The sequence below is a fragment of the Dendrobates tinctorius genome, unplaced genomic scaffold (assembly GCF_039654945.1).
Source record: "Dendrobates tinctorius isolate UK_male_01 unplaced genomic scaffold, ASM3965494v1 ptg000014l, whole genome shotgun sequence".
Taxonomy (NCBI): Eukaryota; Metazoa; Chordata; class Amphibia; order Anura; family Dendrobatidae; genus Dendrobates; species Dendrobates tinctorius.
The window spans coordinates 376,924-399,360 of NW_027361682.1; the positions used below are offsets into that span (position 1 = coordinate 376,924).

At 44.9% G+C, this 22,437-nt stretch overlaps 1 protein-coding gene across 5 annotated transcripts in view; it reads right to left on the reverse strand.

The window, feature by feature from the left end:
- The window catches only part of LOC141073862 (uncharacterized), an 84,939-nt gene that overhangs the window by 35,891 nt on the left and 26,611 nt on the right, over positions 1–22,437 (reverse strand). For 2 of the 5 annotated variants that reach the window (XM_073561393.1, XM_073561384.1), the window contains exons 3-6: positions 16,708–16,926; positions 16,502–16,625; positions 16,324–16,418; positions 15,199–15,289 (exon numbers count right to left, since the gene is read on the reverse strand). In XM_073561393.1, coding sequence (XP_073417494.1) covers positions 15,199–15,289; positions 16,324–16,418; positions 16,502–16,625; positions 16,708–16,926 — 529 coding nt within the window. Of the gene's footprint in view, positions 1–15,198; positions 15,294–16,323; positions 16,419–16,501; positions 16,626–16,707; positions 16,927–22,437 lie in introns of all 5 variants that reach the window. The other 3 variants (XM_073561369.1, XM_073561379.1, XM_073561400.1) reach the window with 2 other exon arrangements.

Genomic DNA, 22,437 nt, shown 5'->3' on the forward strand with positions numbered 1-22,437 from the left:
TGGAACCAACAAATGTGATGCTCCAGATTCTCAACTAGCTCAAAGGAAGGTCAGGTTTATAGCTTCTCTAATCAGCCAAACTGTTTTCAGCTGTGCTAACATACTTGCACAAGGGTTTTTAAGGGTATTTTAACCATCCATTAGCCTTCTTACACAGTTAGCAAACACAAAGTACCATAAGAACACTGGAATAATAGTTGTTGGAAATGGGCCTCCATACACCTATGAAGATATCGCATTACAAACCAGACGTTTGCAGCTAGAATAGTCATTTACCATATTGACAATGTATAGAGTGTATTTCTGAATCATTTAATGTTAGCTTCATTGGAAAAAAACTGTGCTTTTCTTTCAGAAATAAGGAAATTTCTGAGTGACCCTAAACTTTTGAACGGTCGTGTGAGTCGATCTACTGGGAAGTCTCCCTTTCAGATCAACTATGGGTTTAACCCACATTTTGGAGAGTTTTCCCACATGGATTCAGGTTGTACTGGAGGTGAGGGTGCGACACAACGTCTTAGAATTCTTTGGAGGGAGGTTCAGAGGAATATTTCCAAGGCCCAGGAAAACTATAAGCAGTTTGCTGACAGGAGGAGGGGGTCAGCTCCAGTATTTGCAGTAGGGGAGAAGGTGTGGCTATCCACCCGCAATATCAAGCTTAAGATACCATCTATAAAGCTGGGCTCCAAGTTTATTGGACCATACAAAGTTGTGGAGGTAGTTAACCCAGTAGCCTACCGACTGCAGCTGCCCACCTCTTTTAGAATTTCTGATGTCTTCCACAGGTCCCTGTTAAAGCCTGTGGGGACGGTGAGAGAGGATCCCTCATCAAATAATCCGCCAGTGCTGGTAGAGGGGCAGCTGGAGTATGAAGTAGGGCGCATTGTCGACTCCCGGTGGGTGCGCCTGAGACTCCAGTATCTGATACACTGGAAGGGGTACTCTCTGGAGGATCGGTCATGGGTTCCGGCCAGTTCGGTGCATGCAGATCGTCTGGTGCGGGCTTTCCACGCCAGATACCCAGACAAGCCTGGGGGTCCAGTGGCCCCCGTTAAGAGGGGGTACTGTCATGGTTTGAACAGGGTTCTTACCCTGCACTCACAGGGTTAAGTGTTCGTGGCCTCTTTCTGGATCTGGGAGGGGTATTTATACTCACTCTTTACCAGGGTTCTCTGTCAGCTATACTGTTGTTCTGGTGTGTCTGACACCTGGTGTGCGTGTATTCTTCGTTGCTTGTTTGCTTCCCGTGTATGACCCGGTCCGTTCCCTCACTCTGTACTCCGTTTCTCGTTTTTGTACTATTGTCTTTTCTGGTTCGGACCTCCTGGCTTGGCTATCGTTACTCCGTTACAGTTTGTCCCTATTGTACCGTCTATTGCCCATTCTGGTTTTCTGATCTATTGCTACGTCCTGACTATCCATTCTTTCTAACCCTTTGGTACTGTATTGCTACCTCGTGCTTTGACCTGGCTTGATCTGGTTTCTGTCTCTGTCTATGCCCCTTGGTAACATTGCCCTGTAGTTACCTTTCTAGGCGTTTCCCTGCAGCTCCTGGCTGTGGAGCTGAGGCCATGCCCCCAGCAGTCACATGCTTCAGGTCCTGTGAGCTTGGAGCATGCATCGTCACCACTGAGACCCCGCTACGCAGGTATCTTTGTGCACAGTCTTTGTACTCAGGACACGCACACTGGCTCAGTGAGTAAGTGCAGTGCGGTGTTCATGACACCTCTATTGCGCTTCAGTATGGAGGCTTGTTGTATGAGATATCCCCGTATAACCACTTTATGCGCAGCCCATATCGTTTCATCTGAAACTTCCCCATTATCGTTAACATCGAAGTAGTGAGTCAACTCAGTAGAGATACCACACGTCACCTTCTCATTTAGTAAAAGAGAAGGGTTCAGACGCCACCGAAAGGCAGGGTTCGCATGATGTTTTAACGCTAACTGTAACACAATGGGTGCATGGTCAGACCAGGTAATTAGTCCTATGCTGGAGGAGACGCATCTAGGAAGAACCGTAGGATCCATCAGAATATGATCTATCCGAGTATATGTACGGTGTCGGAAGGAATAGAAGGTATAATCTTTTTCACTCGCATGGGAGTACCTCCAGAAATCGTGTAGGTGATATTCTTTGGCTATGCCTTTCAACTCCCCCCTAGGTCGAATGCCACCTCGTGAGCAGTCTAGATCCCTGTCCATGGGGAGATGAAAGTCTTCACAGTATATCTTTTCACCCTGCGCCAGACCATCCACTTTATGTAGTACTTTGCGGATAAATGTCTGTTGCGAATGATTGGGGGCGTAGAGGCCTGTGATAGTGTGCAACTCGCCATTCAATGTGCATATGAGGATCAGAAATGTGCCGGCAGGATCCGCTACCTTCCGGATACATTTGAAGGCTAATGTATTTTTAAAGATGATGCACACCCCAGCTTTTTTAGTGTTATTATAAGCTAAGTAAATATTAGAGAATTGTGGGTGACGCAGCCTAAAATTATCAGCTTCTATCAGATGCGTCTCCTGCAGGCAGATAATCTCCGCACCTGATTTTTTTCACCTCCTTCCATAGGATGGACCTCTTACAGGGGGAGTTCAACCCCTTATCATTTAGAGACATAATGGTAACACTCATAATTAAAAATTATAAAACTTGCTATCACACAAACATCTTCATGAACCCATATCACCTGCATCAGGGCTCGTGTGTTGGCAACATAGAGAACCACAGTAACCACTTTAAAAAGACCCATCTCGAGGGTGTACCTAAAAAACAGGAGACAAAGGGAAACAAAACACAGAGAACACTGAAAAAAATTCTAAACACAAAGTCATGCAGCCACTAGGCCAAAGGCCAGGCTAGTCAGGCAGTGAAACGCCTGAGTGGTCAGTCCTAGACTGCAGGTAAATGCCAGCTCGGGGCAGTTCCAAGGTTCACTCCCAAAAAGATGGAAAATAACCGAGAGTTATCTTGGACGGGGTGCAGAAGCAAAAAGAAAAAAGGTGGAAAAAGGTAAATAGGTTACAAAATCCGTAGCACCCTCACAGCAGAGTCCTGCATCCGGACAGCATCTCAACCTCCTCTTCAAGTCTGAATCCAGTCCTGAACAATTTTCTTTCCCATCGGGTTCTGGCGGGGAGCAAATGAAATCTTCCAATCGGTTAGCATGTTCTCAGCTTGTTTGGGAGATTGGCAGACCACACCACCATAAGATATTATCAGCCTGACGGGATTGAATCCCCATTTGTATCTGATATGAACATCACGTAGTGCTTTACAAACAGGAGCATATTCTCGCCTCTTTGACAGAGTGGACGCTGACAAGTCTGGGAACACCTGTAAGCCTTGGTATTCAGCAGGCAGCTGAGCGGGATTCCTCATCCTCTGTAAGAAGGCGTCTTTGGTAGTATAGAAGTGGATGCGCGCCAAAGTGTCTCTGGGCAAGGCTGGGTCCACATGCCGGGGTTTGGGGAGCCTATGTATCCTGTCAATCAGGAAATCTCTGGGGAGCAAGTTTGGGAGTACAGTTTGCATGAATTTAAGCAAAAAGTCAGCCAGCTCCTTATCTGGAATGTCCTCGGTATACCCCTGACACGCACATTATTCCTCCGTGATCTATCTTCTAGATCATACATCTTATCCTGGACCACAGCCATATCCTTCCTCAAAGCTTCGTTGTCATCCACTAGAGCATTTATAGTCTAGGCATATTCAGCCTTCTTACTCTCAACATGAGCAGTTCTCTCCCCCAGGGATGAGACTTCCCCTCTAGTCTCCTGCAGCATGGACTGCATGTCTTCCTTTAGAGAAGCACGGATGGAGGCCAGAAAGTCCCTCATGTCTCCTTTAGTAATAGGAGATAGGTTGTTGTGAGTCTCAGATGCGCCCCTCCCCCCAGAGCCACCCGACGAGCGGGAGGAAGCTGAGGGGGAAGCTGCCACCATTTTACCTGGAGCATGTGCAGTCTGTCCTCGGGGGGAAGAAGTCCGGGAGCTTTGGCGGGGAACTTTGTTTCTGCGCTCTCCCTCGGGTCATCATGTGCCCAGGACCTTCCAGGAGCCGTTACTGAGCACAGGGAGGAGGAGAGGTAATATAGAGTGCTGTTATTAGTCGGTTTAAGTCCAGAGAAGCAGGAGCCTGTGAGTTAATGTGGTCTCTCTGGTCTGCATGCAGGCCATGCCCCCATATCACCCACTTTAAACCGGGGACCAATGGTCCTATGCCGGTTGGAAAACCGTTGGGCTTTTTCCTGAGAGAGGGACAACTTATCCACCACTTGCTCCCAAATCTGCTGCATTCTCTCTACCACAGTGTCCACACTTGGGCAAGTCGAAGATTCCACTTGCCCTGAAGAAAATCGAGGATGAAACCCAAAGTTACAGAAAAAGGGCGACATCAAAGTGGCAGAACTAGCTCTATTGTTTAGCGCGAATTCGGCCAAGGGCAAAAATGAGACCCAGTCATCCTGATCAGCAGATATAAAACATCTCAAATAGGACTCCAAAGTCTGGTTTGTTCTCTCAGTCTGCCCATTGGTCTGAGGATGAAACACAGAGAAGAAAGATAACTGAATTCCCAGACTGGAACAAAAAGTTCTCCAAAATCTGGAAACAAACTGGACTCCTCTGTCCGACACAATGTTCTCAGGAATCCCATGCAACCGAACCACCTGTTGTAAAAACAAGGGCACCAACTCTGAAGAAGATGGCAACTTTGGGAGTGGTACAAGATGGATCATCTTAGAAAATCTATCACAAATCACCCAGATAACAGTCATTCTCTGAGAGAAAGGAAAATCAGAAATAAAATCCATTGAGATACGGGTCCATGGCCTATTGGGCACCGGCAGGGGCATCAACAACCCACTAGAACGAGAACAGGGTTTAGACCGAGAACAAGTCCCACAGGACTAGACAAAATTCATGACATCACGAGATAAGGCAGGCCACCAAAAAGACCGACTCACCAAATCTCTGGTACCAAAAATACCTGGATGACCAGCCAACGCGGAGCAATGAATTTCAGACATTACTCTCTTCCTCCACTGGTCAGGAACTTACAATTTTCCCATAGGGCAACGCTCAGGTTTGTCCAAATGAAATTCCTCCAGGGCACGTCTCAAATTGGGCGAGATGGCGGAAAGAACTACCCCCTCACCTAGAATGGCAGTAGGCTCGGTCACAATAAGAGAATCCGCAAAGAAACTCCTAGAAAGGGCGTCCCCCTTAACATTCTTAGTGCCCGGAAGAAAAGAGACCACAAAATTAAAACGCGTGAAAAACAAGGCCCACCTAGCCTGTCTAGGATTCAAGTGTTTGGCTGATTCAAGATAAATCAAAATCTTGTGGTCGGTGAGGACCACAACATGATGTCTAGCTCCCTCCAATCAATGTCTCCACTCTTCAAATGCCCATTTTATGGCCAACAATTCCCGATTCCCCACGTCATAGTTACGTTCAGATGGGGAGAACTTTTGAGAAAAGAAGTCACAGGGATTCCTTTTTTTGAAGTCACTGGATCTTTTTGGGACAAAACAGCTCCTGCACCAATCTCAGAAGCATCTACCTCCGCCTGAAATGGAAGTGAGACATCAGGTTGCCGTAAAACCGGAGCAGAAGTGAATCTCCGCTTAAGCTCCTGAAATGCCGAGACTGCCTCTGGAGACCAATTCACCACATCAGCGCCCTTTTTGGTCAGGTCAGTGGTTTGACAATACCAGAAAAATTACCTATAAATTTACGATAGAAATTAGCAAAACCCAAATACTTCTGGAGAGCCTTCAAAGAAGTGGTCTGAACCCAATCATAAATGGCCTGTACCTTGGCCGGGTCCATTTCAATAGCCGACGGAGACAAAATAAATCCCAAAAATGAAATCCTCTGTACACCAAAGAGGCATTTCGATCCCTTAACATACATGGAATTTTCCCTCAAGATCCGGAACACAGTGCGGACATGTTCCACATGAGAATCCCAATCACTGGAAAAGATCAAAATATCATCCAGAGAGATGATCAAAAACTTATCCACAAAGTCCTGGAAAATATCGTTCGTAAAGGATTGGAAGACAGAAGGGGCATTAGTGAGCCCAAAAGGCATCACCAAGTACTCAAAATGTCCCTCTGGAGTATTAAACGCCGTCTTCCATTCATCCCCTTGATGCGAATAACATTATACGCCCCCCTGACGTCAAGCTTGGTAAACCAGCAGGTACTTTAAACTCTGGAAAATAAATCAGAAATCAGGGGTAACTGATATTTAACAGTGATTTTGTTAAGGGAACGATAGTCAATACAAGACCTTAATGAACCATCTTTCTTGGTCTCAAAAAAACCCCAGCACCTAAGGGTGAAAAGGATGGTCTAATATGACCCTTCTCCAACGACTCCTTGATATAAGATCGCATAGCATCATGTTCGGGTACCGATAAGTTGAAAAGCCGACCCTTGGGAAATTTACACCCGGGCGTTAACTCAATTGCACAGTCATAACTCCTATGAGGAGGCAAAGAAGCAGACTTACTCTCACTAAATACATCAGAAAAATCAGCCAAATAATCAGGAATATCATGAGACTGGGGAGAGGTGGAGAAAACAGGAGTGTCATTAAGAACACACTGACAACCCCAACTCACCACAGACACAGATTTCCAATCCAAAACAGGATTATGAGTTTGCAACCAGGGAAAACCCAGAACAATAGTATCATGCAAATTGTGCAGGACCAAAAATTTACAATTTTCTTGGTGGTCCGGATCGACCCGCATTATCACCTGGGTCCAAAACTGTGGTTTATTCTCCATCAAAGCAGTAGCATCAATACCCCTCAAAGGGATAGGAGTCCGCAGGGGTATCATAGGAAAACCACAACGTTTAGCAAAGTCCAAATCCATCAGATTCAAAGCTGCTCCTGAATCCACAAAAGCCTTAGCGGAAAATGTAGAAAAGGAGCAGATCAGAGTAATTGCCAAAAGGAACTTAGGTTGTACACTGCCCAAAGCAAATGTGTGTGCAAAACGTTTCTCTCGTTTAGGGCAGACAGAAATAATATGAGAGGAGTCTCCACAGAAAAAACACAGCTTATTACGCCTTCTAAACTCATGACGTTGCGCCCTAGACAAAACCCTATCACATTGCATGGGTTCAGACGTTTGTTCAAAAGGTGGCAACGCCTCTCGTGTAGTTTTACGTTCACGTAAACGCCGATCAACTTGAATGGCTAATGACATAGAATCACCAAAGGAAATCCCACCATAACATCTTTTACGGTTTCTGATAAACCCTTCTGAAAGAGAGCTGCTAAGGCACTGTCATTCCATGTAGTAAGGACAGCCCACCTCCGGAATTTTTGACAGTATAACTCTGCAGAATCCTGACCCTGGTTCAATGCCAATAGGGTTTTCTCAGCTTGATCAATAGCATTAGGTTCATCATACAACAACCCCAAGGCTTGAAAAAAATGCATCTACTTTAGTCAGAATAGGATTTCCAGGTGTCAGAGAAAAAGCCCAATCCTGGGGATCACCACGCAGCAAGTAGATGACAATTTTAACCTGCTGCACAGAGCTTCCCGATGAGTTAGGCTTCAAGGCAAGAAATAGTTTACAATTATTCTTAAAATTCAAAAATTTAGACCGATCCCCAGAAAACACATCAGGAGTAGGGATTTTTGGTTCAACAGCAGGTGATTGAGCGAGAAAGGCATAAATTCCAGGCACTTCAGCAGCGAGCTGCTCAACACAATCAGACAATTGCTTAATCTCCATTAAAGAAAAAAAAAATCCCTCCTACGGCCCCAGAGAAAAAGAGGAAAAAATACATAAAAAAAAAAAAATCTGACACTTTTTTTTCTTCTTTTTTTACAATTCTCTCCTGCTTTTGAGTACTCTAGAATCTGCGGTTTAGGCTGGTGATGCTGTTATGATTGGGTCACAGAGGAGGAAAGCAAGACCAAGCTAAGCCACAGAAAACCAGAGAGGTTGGCAACTAAGCGGATTGCAGACCCCCTGATCCTATCCACACAACTAGCAGTAGCCGTGGAGCATACCTACGATGATTCTAGACGCCTCGACACAGCCGGAGAACTAAATAAGCCTAAAGCAAGAAAGGGAAATCTAAACTGCCCCAGAGCAGACCCCAAAGGAATAGATAGCCCCCAAACATATATTGTCGGTGAGACAAGATGAAAACACAAACACAGGTAGGAAAATAGGCTGAGCAAATGATGGGGCCAAAACTAACTAGACAGGACAGGAAAGGAAAGACACTGTCTGCAATCACACAAAAAACCCTGCAAAAAAAGCCCAACACGTCTGATAGAAAAAACACTGAAGTCACTAGACTTTGCCCACTATATCAGCACTCTGGTATATTCTGAAAACAGAGCAAAGAGAGGCCAATCTAATAAGGGACAAAAACAAACTGGCACAAACAGTAACATAAGAATGGAAATTCAGCACAGCCCCAGCAGGGGCTGGCTGACCACACAAAACTGAAATAGACACAATCCAATCAAATGTGAACAATAGCAAAAGAACACTGAGCTGAGCATGCAGGGACTGAGCTGGAAACTAAGACCTCAGAAGGCAGGAAAAAAATCACCAGCAGGGATAGAGGGAGTCGGCTGTCTTAAATCCAATCAGAAACTCCAGATGTCCAATAGACCTCCTCATTATCAGGTGGCAGACCTCTGTTAATTAGATCAGCTCCATTACCTCCTGTAACCACCAGAGGGAGCCCGGAAAGAGAACTCGCGACCCCTCTGTCAATATAACCAGCTCCACTACCTTCACTAGTAGGCCAGAAAGTGAATTCACAACACTGGAGGTGTGTTTGGGGTCATTGTCCTGTTGAAAAATAAATGATGGTCCAACTAAACGCAAACCGGAAGGAATAGCATGCCGCTGCAAGATGCTCTGGTAGCCATGCTGGTTCAGTATGCCTTCAATTTTGAATAAATCCAACAGTGTCACCAGCAAAGCACCCCCACACCATCACCATCCGTTCACCTTTTCTGCGTTGCACAAAGACACGGTGTTTAGAACCAAAGATCTGAAATTTGGACTCATCAGACCAAAGCACAGATTTCCACTGGTCTAATGTCCATTCCTTGTGTTCTTTAGCCCAAACAAGTCTCTTCTGCTTGTTGCCTGTCCTTAGCACTGGTTTCCTAGCAGCTATTTTACCATGAAGGCCTGCTGCAGAAAGTCTCCTCTTAACAGTTGCTGTAGAGATGTGTCTGCTGCTAGAACACTGTGTGGCATTGACCTGGTCTCCAATCTGAGCTGCTGTTAATCTGCGATTTCTGAGGCCAGTGACTCGGATGACCTTATCCTCCGCAGCAGAGGTAACTCTTGGTCTTCATTTCCTGGGGCGGTCCTCATGTGTGCCAGTTTCTTTGTAGCGCTTGATGGTTTTGGCCACTGCACTTGGGGACGCTTTCAAAGTTTTCCCAATTTTTCGGACTGACTGACCTTCATTTCTTAATGATGGCCACTCGTTTTTCTTTACTTAGCTGCTTTTTTCTTGCCATAAGCCAAATTCAAACATTCTATTCAGTAGGACTATCAGCTGTGTATCCACCAGACTTCTGCACAACACAACTGATGGTCCCAACCCCATTTATAAGGCAAGAAATTCCACTTATTAAACCTGACAGGGCACACCTGAAAAGTGAAAACCATTTCCGGTAACTACCTCTTGAAGCTCATCAAGAGAATGCCAAGAGTGTGCAAAGCAGAAATCAAAGCAAAAGGTGGCTACTTTGAAGAACCTAGAATACAAGACATATATTTTCAGTTGTTACACACTTTTTTGTTAGTTATATAATTCCACATGTGTTAATTCATAGTTTTGATGCCTTCAGAGTGAATCTATAATTTTCATAGACATGAAAATAAAGAAAACTCTTTGAATGAGGTGTGTCCATACTTTTGGTCTGTACTGTATATACCAGTACATGTAAAGATGAATGTTATTGAGGTTTACGGCTAAGAAAATGCTCTTGATCATAACAGTGAAGCCTGTGGCTGGTAATGTTTCTGCTTTACATATCAGAGGTCACCGACACAAACATGATTGATAATATGTTTAGAGACATGTTTATGCAGGGGGCATTTATGCACATTTAATCGAAGTACATTTGATCAAAGGATGAGGCAGTTATAACATGGATGAATGTGACCCGCATCTCTATTCTCTTCAAACAGGTAACCAGCTTTTTCAATCTCTGCTCTGAATCAACTCCTGTGTGTCTCCACTCCATTCAATGTCAGCAAGCAGTGAATCCTGAATGCTACATATGCGGTTTCAACTATGCAAGCTTATATCTGGTAACCAGCTTTTTCAATCACTGCTCTGAATCAACTCCTGTGTGTCTCCACTCCATTCAATGTCAGCAAGCAGTGAATCCTGAATGCTACATATGCGGTTTCAACTATGCAAGCTTATATCTGGTAACCAGCTTTTTCAATCACTGCTCTGAATCAACTCCTGTGTGTCTCCAGTCCATTCAATGTCAGCAAGCAGTTAATCCTGAATGCTACATATGTGCTTTCAACTATGCAAGCTTTTATCTGGTATATAGTTATTTCAACTTACTCTGCTTGTCCCCATATGCTGTGAGGTCAAGAAACTTTCAAAGTGGTTTATGTTGCATGTAGGCCTGGACATTGGTTTATCTGAGCCCAATATTTACTGTGCCGTGCTGTCTTAGTTTAGTTTGATTGATTAACGAGAAGAGAGAGTAAAAAAAAAAAAAAAGGAGATCCACGCCTTAGCCTCCTATATATTCAGACATAGCCTGGGGAAGGCATTTATGCACATTTAATCAAAGTACATTTGATCAAAGTATGAGGCAGTTATAACATGGCAGTTAGACAGGGCAAGAGACAGGTAAGACATTTATATACATCTATTCCCTGTACATTTGGATTACCACAAATATATACCATATGCATTTGTATAATTTATATCCTGGCCGCTGCATTCACACACATCCACCACCCTGGCATTAACGCTCTACACTCCATCAATATCGGCCCCTCACTCCTTTCCTCTATGTATAGCACTCACGCTCTTTTCACATTGCTAAATTGCACAGATCCATTCAGTCCCAACATTCAACATCAGAGACGCTGTCACAAATCACTTAACCATCTGCTCACTCTTTCTATCCTCCTTCTCCTAGTCACAGGAGACATTGCTCCCAACCCTGGTCCCCCATGTTATAGTAAGTCAAACCCCCCCAACTGCTACACTCAGAAAACCCCTCTAATCTTATTAACAATCCCTGCATGCCATCTGTCTCTCTTAAGTGTGCCCTTTGGAATTCCCGCTCAGTGTGTAACAAACTCTCCTTCATCCATGACTTCTTCCTTTCTAATTCTCTTAACCTTCTGGTCTTACTGAAACCTGGATCCAGCAGTCAGACACTACCGCTGCTGCTGCGCTTTCATATGGTGGACTACACTTCTCTCATAACCCAAGATCAGACAATAGAGCAGGTGGAGGTGTTGGTCTGCTCCTATCACCCAAATGTACCTTTCAGGTTATCCCTCAAGTACCCTCACTTGTCTTCCCTTCTTTTGAGGTCTATGCCGTCAGACTCTACACCCCCTTCTCCATGCGAGTGGCGGTGGTATATCGTCCTCCCGCGGCCCCTCCCATCAGTTCCTGGATCATTTTGCCACTTAGCTTCCACATTTTATCTCCTGTGACAGCCCTACCCTCATCATAAGCGATTTCAACATCCCCATTGCTCTTCCCCTCTCCTACTCACCTTTTATCGCTAACCTCCTCGTTTGGCCTTTCGCAGCTTACTCATTCTCCAACACAAGAAGACGGAAACTCCCTCGACTTGGTCTTCTCTCGGCTTTGTGCAGTGGAAGATTTCGCAAACTCCCCTCTCCTGCTCTCTGACCACAACCTTCTTTCATTCTCCATCAAGAACTGCCAGGCCGCTCAGGTCACTCCCACTGTCCAGACTTATATAAACATACAGGCCATTAACACCCAGAAACTTGTGAAGAACTTGCAGTCTTCATTGGCCCCTATCTCCTCCCTTTCATGTCCTGATTCTGCATTGAAGCATTACAATGAAACACTTCAAAGTGCCCTGGATGAATTTGCACCTCCTATACATAGAACACCACAACACACATGGCGACAACCTTGGCACACTCTGCAAACGTTTCCAGCAGCGGTGCTCCAGGTGCGCCGAACGTCTGTGGAGAAAATCCAATCTACACGAAGATTTCATCCATTATAAGTTTATGCTTAGAACATACAACACTGCCCTTCACCTCTCAAAACAAACCTATTTCAACACCCTCATCACCTGACTGTCCAATAACCCTAAACGTCTCTTTGACACTTATCATTCTCTACTCAACCCAGAAGTACAGGCCCCAACCACGGAGCTTCGAACTGACAATCTGGCCAAAAATTTCAAAGAAAAAAATTGACCAGATCCGACAGGAAATTATCTCACAATCACCTCATACCATGCACTGTCTTCCCTCCCCCACTACATCTAGCTCACTCTCTGATTTTGAACCAGTCACAGAAGAAGAAGTAATCAGGCTCCTTGCATCTTCTCGCCCAACCACTTGCACCAGTGACCCATTTCCGTCACATCTCCTCCAGTCCCTTTCCCCTGCTGTCACCACTCACCTAACTAAAATATTTAACCTCTCTCTCTCCTGGTATCTTTCCCTCCTCATTTAAGCATGCCATCATTCATCCACTACTTAAAAAACCATCCCTCGACCAAAACTGTGCCGCTAACTATAGACCTGTCTCTAATCTTCCCTTCATCTCTAAACTCCTGGAACGCCTGGTCCACTCCCGTCTTATCCACTATCTCTTTGATAACTCTCTTCTCGACCCGCTACAATCCGGTTTCCGCTCTTTACACTCTACTGAAACTGCCCTCACTAAAGTCTTTAATGATCTACTAACAGCTAAATCAAATGGCCATTACTCCATGCTAATTCTCTTGGATCTCTCTGCAGCATTCGACACTGTGGATCATCAGCTCCTCCTCACTATGCTCCGTTCCATTGGCCTCAAGGACACCGTTCTGTCCTGGTTCTCCTCCTATCTCTGTGACTGCTCCTTTACTGTATCTTTTGCTGGTCCCTCCTCCTCTCATCTTCCCCTTACTGTTGGGGTTCCTCAAGGATCAGTCCTAGGCCCCCTCCTCTTCTCTTTGTACACTGCCCCTATTGGTCAAACAATCAGTAGATTTGGTTTCCAGTACCATCTCTATGCTGATGACACCCAATTATACGCTTCTTCTCCTGACATCACGCCTGCCTTTCTAGAAAACACCAGCGACTGTCTAAACACTGTGTCTAACATCATGTCCTCACTATATCTGAAACTGAACCTGTCAAAGACTGAACTCCTTGTGTTTCCTCCCGCTACTAATGTACCTATACCCGACTCCCCAGCAAAATGCCCGCTGTCTTGGGGTCATACTTGACTCCGAGCTTTCCTTTGCCCCCCACATCTGATTACTGGCTAGCTCTTGTTATCTGTACCTCAAAAACATTTCTAGAATTTGGCCTTTTCTTACTTTTTCTCTTATTCATTCTCGTCTCGACTATTGTAACTCCCTTCTATTCGGTCTACCTCTTACCAAACTCTCCCCACTCCAATCTGTCTTGAATGCTGCAGCCAGGATCATATTCCTCGTCAATCGTTACACCGATGCCTCTACCTTGTGCAAGTCATTACACTGGCTACCTATCCACTCCAGAATCCAGTACAAACTTATTACCCTCACCCACAAAGCTCTCCATGGATCAGCACCACCCTACATCTCTCCTCCCTCGTTTCAGTATACCACTCTACCCATGCCCTCCATTCTGCTGATGACCTGAGGTTAGCATCCTCAATAATCAGAACCTCCCACTCCCGTCTCCAAGACTTTACACATGCTGCGCCAATTCTTTGGAATGCACTTCCCAGATCAATACTATCAGTCCCCAATCCCTACAATTTTAAGCGTGCCCTGAAAACGCATTTATTCAGACTGGCCTATCGCCTCAACACAATAACCTAATCTATCCCTGTGTGGCACAGTCAAAAGTTTTACCATAACCAGGTTCCCCGCATCATGCTCCCACATGATTTATGCATCTATTAGCCCTCTGTGTCTGTACTGTTACACACTTAACATTATGGCTGGTCCATACAATCAGGGTAATTGTTACCACCCACATTTCGTGTCTACCTTTTTCCTCATAGATTGTAAGCTTGCGAGCAGGGCCCTCATTCCTCTTGGTATCTGTTATGATCTATGTGATTATTGTTCTGCTGTAATGTCTATCGTCTGTACAAGTCCCCTCTGAAATGTAAAGTGCTGCGGAATATGTTGGCGCTATAGAAATAAAATTTATTATTATTATTGTGCACAGTGACCTGTGATGGACAGGACTGGGAGTAAAGAGCTATCTCCTCTGTAACAACTCAGAAATGTGTTCTGGATGCAGGGGAGAAACATTCGTACAAAATACTGTATAAAAATAAAGAAGAGTGAAAGAGTGAAAAGTCATATGCGTCTGAATGAATTTAGCAATACTTACCCCACTGTTCCCCTTCATTAAATAATGGTGTGCACGGTGCCATTCTTGTGGAGATTATCCAAGACTATTTTTTTTTTTTACTACTGGCCTATCAACTAAACAGGCAAGTATTTGCTAACAGAGGAAATTACCTGCCTACTGGGTCAGAGTGGTCACCGACCGCTCCTGCCGGTGATTCAGCTGCTCCTCCATGTCAGAGAGCAACTCCTCTTCTTCCAGGCTGCTCTGTCGACAAGGCATGACTTCCGATATCATAGTGATTAACTGCGAGAAACCGGCAGTCTAACTAACAATAAGCATGACATTGGCAGTCGCACTACATCAACAGAGCAGAGAGGAAGAGAAGCTGAATCACCAATAACAGCAGTCTGTGTTGGTAGAGATCGGCAGCAGACACAAAAGACAGGTATAAAAACAACTACCAGCGTGAAAGCACATTACTTAAAAAAAAATAATAATAGTCCCTGATAATCGTTTAATGGTACTTCTATGTGAAAAAATTTCATGTGAACACATCCGAAAAAACTCAGAACATCTAAAGTTTCTCTACAAGCTAGTGACTGATTAGAACCTGTGACTTCTCTGCATTTGGTGATCACTACTCACCTGTGCGGTTATCTGTAGGAATCTCCTCTTTACACCGCTCATCACCCCTCACATATGTCTCTGTAGTATCAATATGGGGGAGATCTTCACCCTGAAACAAATATTGTAAAAGTCACTGACAGATGAAGATGTTTGAGAAGATCCAGACAACATCTAATGTCTATGATCAGCTTTATCCTGTCATCTCCACCAGATATCAAACATACAGTGAATGGCCACATTACGAGATACCCATATAGTAACATGTAGGATCTTCTTCCCCTTCAGAACCTCAGATATTAATCACGTCATAGATTGCACAAGGTACTGAGATGGTTCCCCAGGAATACTGGCCCATGCCAACAGGATGGGTTCCTGTATTTGCCGCAAATTAGATGAAGGTGCTGAGATGCTCTGAACAACCAATTCTACCTCGTTCCAGAGATGCTTTATAGGGTTAAGATCTGAGGACTGTGAAGGCGGAAAACAAGTAAAACTCACTGTCATATTCCTGGTGTAGAGGAAAGAAAGATCCTGGCACCTCCTGAAGAGAATTGATGTATGAAATAAAAGGTATATTTGTGGTGCTGCAGGATTTACTGTAATTACAGGTACTGATAAAAAGTGTCATTATATGGTTAATGATATGGTTTATTGTAGTCACTTTTATGTGACAGTTATGGACTGTAGGCAGCTGGGCAGGGGAGAGTTACAGAGGGTCAGCCCTGCAGCTGGGCAGGGGGAAGTAAAAAGAGGGTCAGCCAGCCCTGCAGCTGGGAGGAGTCTTGGGAGATGTTTCTAGGTGGTTCATATGAATACAATAGAGTGTATTTGTATTTGTAGTGCATGCTTACTATATGGAGGGCTGTAGATTGAAGTTGTGCTATTGCTCATTGTTGGCAGTTGAGGCACGACATTAGGTGTGTTATCCAAGCGAGACAGTTGCATAGAAATACATGCTGTCATGAATTGCTCTGGTCGGGAGATCCGCAGGTCAGTTCAAACATTGTGATGCAATCCCAGTACGAGTTATTCAGTAGTCTGACTCTTCGCTTATACTTGTAGATAAAACAAGACTAAACACAAGACCTTCACAGTCTTCTACACATCATAGGGGAGATCTCATGACACCTTCTCTCCATGTACCTGATCCTGAGGAACATCGGGATCTTCTTGTTTACAGTCCTGCGGACTAAGAGGACGGGGACATCTCTCTGGTGTTGTCCTCTTACTGGATAGAACTGGAAGACATATATACAGAGACTGAATTCATTCTTTACATAAAGATAATTATAGGCCGTGTGTTTTTAGTCCTGTCTATTACCTGGTGATGTCAGGGGCTGCGGAACCTCCATCATGACGTCCTTGTACAGATCTTTGTGTCCTTCTAAATACTCCCACTCCTCCATGGAGAAATAGACGGTGACATCCTGACACCTTATAGGAACCTGACACATACAATGATACCGTCATCCCCCGATCCCTCCATAGCGTTACTGTATAATGTCCCAGCATTCCCAGCAGTGTCACCTCTCCAGTCAGCAGCTCAATCATCTTGTAGGTGAGTTCTAGGATCTTCTGGTCATTGATGGCCTCATGTATCAGGGGCTGATGTGGAGGCGAATGGATTGGGCTCAGTTGTTTTCCCCATCCCTCAAACACATGTTCTTGACAGCACTCACTAGAGGTCTTCTTCACTACTGTGTAATCCTGGTTATGGAGAGACATTTTAATAAATCTTGTAATATGCTGAAAAAGAGAATGGACAGCACCTCCAAAAATCATACATTGATCTAATGCCTCTCAGCAAATATATATAACTGAACATTTGGTTCTTAGTTTAACATTCTGATCAGACTGTATGAAGCCCGTTGCCACGTCACGGCAAACCTCTTAGTGGGTCCCTATCACCCTAATGGAGCAGAGCCGTGAGCCGACCACTGCCGCAGCGACAAAGCACAAGCACGGCGGAGGGCCTGTTGACGCACAGCACACATGCAGTAAGACTGAGTCCCTATGACTCCAGACCGCGCCGCCCCACAAGCTCAAAACCACATCAACAATGGCAGCCACTCAGCACCCACACCAAATGAAAGAAGCATCGAAACGCACCTTCCTCAAGATCTCCAGTGGGAGAAGAAATGGGTTAAGACCCCTTTCTTTGCAGTCTCCTGCTAATTAAAATCACCTGTGCCAAATGGGAGGAGTGCACATCCAAAGAAAAAGAGAACAGAGCATGCAATATGCAGAAAATGAGAATGGACAGCACCTCCAAAAATCATACATTGATCTAATGCAATTAGGCAAAAATATATATAAGGGTATGTTCCCACGGTCAGTAAATGCTGCGGGTTGGATGCTGCGTACATCCGCAGAGTTGGAAATGCAGCTTACTACGCATGTTTACTAATTTAAATAATGGTATACCTTGTTTTAGCTCGAAGCACATGTACACTGTAGTTCTCGCGATCAGCTGATCACGAGAACTGTAGTGCACGTGACCGCCAGGGACCAAGTTATCTCCGGTGATCATCTTCAAGCTCAGCTGTGTTCTGGATATCAGGCTCAATGGTGGCATAATGCCACCGTTCAGCCAAAGATCTTCTCATAAGGTTTGATTAACATCTATTAAAAGGAGTCTGTGTCATTATTTAAATTAAAATACTTTATTCTGGCTGTGTCTTTATTTACCATGTAACTATAGGATTAGTAATGGATAGGTGTGTTATTGACGCCTCTTCATTGCTAAGCCGTGGGCTTGATGTTACCTGACTGTTAGGCGTCGGATTCCTGCAGCTGCACAGCAGAAATCCAGAGCCATACATCCAGCGGTCTTCGATTCCTCTCCAACCGCTCAGGGACCTGCACAGCAATCTCGGCGATCCAGGCGCCCTGCTCAGACCAGCTCTCTGGGTCTGGATGTTGCTGCCACCTCTGGACCAGCAATGGTAGCACAGACGACTTTGCAGGAAACCACTCCAGAGGCTAAGTCCTCTCGCCGTGCTACTGGGCATGCCCACGAGACGATCTCCTAGTGGAGATCGGGGGGTCACGTGCTCAGGTCCTTGTCCTGATACGATTGGCCCATCTCAGGAGGTCTGGAAGGTCCCGGAAGCGCATGGCTATAAAAGGACCGCGTGGCCGCTCGGCCATGCGCTAGTATAGGCTATACTTGCTAGATGTGTGAATGGTGACGGATGTATGATTCTGGTGACTGACTCATTTGAAACCCCTTCCCACTGATATTACGCATGTGGACAGGGAACTAGAGTTATAGTCAGCGCCAGTCAGTGGCAAGCCATATGCCACAGTGCATACCGCACCGCTACACTAGCGTCCGACAGTGTGATGCCTCACGGCACTGTCGTACAGCGGCAGTAGTTACTGCGATGCTGCAGTTAGCAGCACTTACTGGCATCCGCGGTAGCGACGCCGCACGCACAGTAGGTCAGGACAGACACCGACCTCAGCCTTGGGCCGTGTCCTGTGACCGTATACCGTGTGTGCATGCCAGCTGAGACCTGTGAAGCTAACAGGCTCGGCGTTTATGCTTTATTGGTACTAAAGCGCCTCTGTGAGTTTAACAGAGTCCGCTCTGCGCACCTCGGGTGACGTTTAACCCGAGCGCAGTATACCGCCATATAGCTAGTCTGCCATTACTTAGCAGCGGTTGTTACACCTACTGCACGGTGGACCCCGGGCGGCGAACGCTCTTCCTATCATTTATATTTAGTGCGTTCCGCCGTCCCTAAACCTGACAATGCAAAGGTGACATCAACCCTACACATATGAACCCCATTTGCCACCGCTAGAGGGCAAGTGGGAAGAGCCAGGTAAAGTACCACAACTGGCGCATTTTTGGATGTGCCAATTGTGGGGTGGCTGAGGGCTGCTATTTTTAGCCTGGTGAGGGCCAAAATCCATGGGCCTCTCCAGCTTGAGAATACCAAGACGCAGCAGTCTGCTTTTTCCTTGGCTGGTTAACAAAAATAGGGGGACCCCACGCAATTTTTTTTTAGGGGATCCCACTATTTTTTCTAACCATCCAAGGTGAGCAGACTGATGCGGCCTGGTATTATCAAGCTGGCAAGGTTCATTGATATAGGTTCCTTACCAGCCTGAAATACCAGTCCCAATAGTCTGCTTTACTCTGGCTGGTTAACAAATATATACGGGGACCCAAATGCTATTTTTTCTTAAATTATTACTCATTTATTAAATAAAGAGGGGACCTCTCTTTGCTCCACTTCCTGTGACGTGTACTTCTGACTGTGTCACAAGATTCACCATTATTTAAATTAGTACACATGTGTAGTAAGCTGCATTCCTGCAATTAATACACATTTGATTAGGAAGATAATGCGGTTTTACCGCATCTAATGAAAGTCTATGTGTAATTTACGCAACAGAGACCAAGCGTCTCCCCTACATAAATAGACATGCTACGGTCTGGAAAGATGCGCCACATCACCGTCTCTGCAGGTATGCCGTGGGCATCAGTGCACGCATAGTGGGCATGGGATTTCTTGAAATCCCATCCACTATGCTGTAACAGCTGGACTCTTCGGGTTGGACACAGCATCCAACAAACAGCGTTTACGGACCTTGTACACATACTCCAATATATCTGTAAACAGGAAAACATTTTTTTTTTTCTTCCCAGAAGCCAACTTTAAATTAGCTATATTTCAAGTGACAAAAAAACGCATGCAATAATAAAAAAAAGCATCAAAAACACATGTAAAAACGCATCAAAAACCTCAGATGCAAATGTCGTGCAGATTTCACCAGCATCAAATCCTGAGCCATTCCTGGTCATGTCCACATAAACTAAGAACCTTATGTTCAGTTAGGGTAACATTCTTATCAGACTGTATGAAACCCACTGTTGGAGCTGTGTGGTGGCCATTGTTGCAGTGGTTTTGTGCTGGTGGGGCAGCGCGGTCTGGAGTCATGGGGGACTCTGTCTTGCAGCATGGGCGCTGTGAGGTACCAGGCCGTCTGCCCTGCTGGTGCATTGTCGCTGTGGCGGTGGTCGGCTCACGGCTCTGCTCCGTTAGGGCGATAGGCACCCATTAAGAGGTTTGCCGTGCCGTGGCAGTGGGCTTCATACAGTCTGATCAGAATATTAAACTAGGAACCTCATGTTCAGTTATATATATTTTTGCCTGGTGACATTAGATCAATGTATGATTTTTGAAGGTGCTGTCCATCCTCTGGATTATCCAGAAGAGTATTGGGAGAATGTAATATGGTCTGATGAAACCAAAGTACAACGGTTTGGTAGAAACAAAACTCGTCGTGTTTGGAAGAGACAAAATGCTGAGTTGCATCCAAAGAACACCATACCTACTATGAAGCATGGGGGTGGCAACATCATGCTTTGGGGCTGATTCTCTGCAAAGGGACCAGGACAACTGATCCGTGTACATGAAAGAATGAATGGGGCCATGTATCGTGAGATTTTGAGTGCAAACCTCCTTCCATTTAGCAAGGGCATTGAAGATGAAATGTGGATGGATCTTTCAGCATAATAAATGATCACAAGCACACCACCAGGGCAATGAAGGAGTGGCTTCATAAGAAGCATATGACGGTCCTGGAGTGGCCTAGCCAGTCTCCAGATCTCGACCCCATAGAAAACCTTTGGAGGGATTTGAAAGTCTGTGTTCCCCAGCGACAGGCCTAAAACATCACTGCTCTAGAGGAGCTCTGCATGGAGGAATGGGCCAACATACCATCAACAGTGAGTACCAACCTTGTGAAGACTTACAGAAAATGTTTGACATCTATCATTGCTAACAAAGGATATACAGCTCTGGCAAAAATTAAGAGACCACTGCACAGTTTTATAAAAATAAAATAAACTTCTCCTCATGTCTGACAGCCATTCCATTCCAGTGTCAGTTGAATTACAACCAGAGTACACTTCATTCTACTTAATGTGCTTCACCTGAACCAAATCTTATTTAACGAAGGAAAGTATACTAAACCTTGCTGTGGTGTTCACAATCATGCCAAAGGAGTTGAAAAGAGAAGTCTTGAGTGAGGAAAACAAGGGCTCAATTCTGGCTTTATTAGCAGAGGGATACAGTGAGTGTCATGTTGGCTGCATTCTTAAAATTTCTAAGATGGCAGACCATTACAACAATGCCAAGCAGCAGACATTGGGGACAACAAAGCTACAGACCGGCAGAGGGCGAAAACGACTCTCCACTGACTGGGATGACATCATCTTATTCGAATGTTACTCAGCAACTGCAGGTTGACATCAAGTGACCTACAAAACGAATGGCAAATAGCAGGAGTGAAGTGCATGGCAAGAAAAGTTCGTAACAGGCTCCTAGAGGCAGGGCTCAAGTCATGTAAAGCTAGAAAAAAGCCTTTCATCAATGAGAAGCAAAGGAGAGCCATGTTGAAGTTTGCCAAAGACCATAAGGATTGGACCACAGAGGACTGGAGTAAGGTAATCTTCTCTGAGGAGTCTAATTTTCAGCTTTGCCCAACACCTGATCGTCTAATGGTTAGACGGAGACCTGGAGAGGCGAACAAGTCACAGTGTCTTGCACCCACTGTGAAATTTGGTTGAGGATCAGTGATGATCTGGGGATGCTTCAGCAAGGCTGGAATTGGGCAGGTTAATCTTTGCGAAGGACGTATGAATCAAGCCACATACAAGGTTATCCTGGAAAAAAACAAAACATTTGATTCCTTCTGCTCAGGCAATGTTCCCCAACTCTGAGGACTGTTTTTCCAGCAAGACAATGCACCATGCCACACAGCTAGGTCAATCAATGTGTGGATAAAGGACCACCACATTAAATCCCTGTCATGGGCAGCCCACTCTCCACACCTGAACCCCACTGAAAACCTCTGGAACGTAATCAAGACGAAGATGGATAGTTACAAGCTATCAAAGAAGAACTACTTACATTTTTGTACCAGGAGTGGCATAAGATCACCCAAAAGCAGTGTGAAAGACTGGTGGAAAGCATGCCAAGGCGTATGAAAGCTGTGATTAAAAATTATGGTTATTCCATAAAATATTGATTTCTGAACTCTTCCCGAGTTAAAACATTAGTATTGTTGTTTCTAAATTATTATGAACTTGTTTTCTTAGCATTATTTGAGTTCTGCAAGCACTGAGATTTTTTTTTGTTATTTTGACCATTTCTCTTTTTCTGAACATAAATACAAAATTTATTGCTTGGAAATTAGAAGACATGTTGTCAGTCGTTTATAGAATAAAAGAGCAATTTC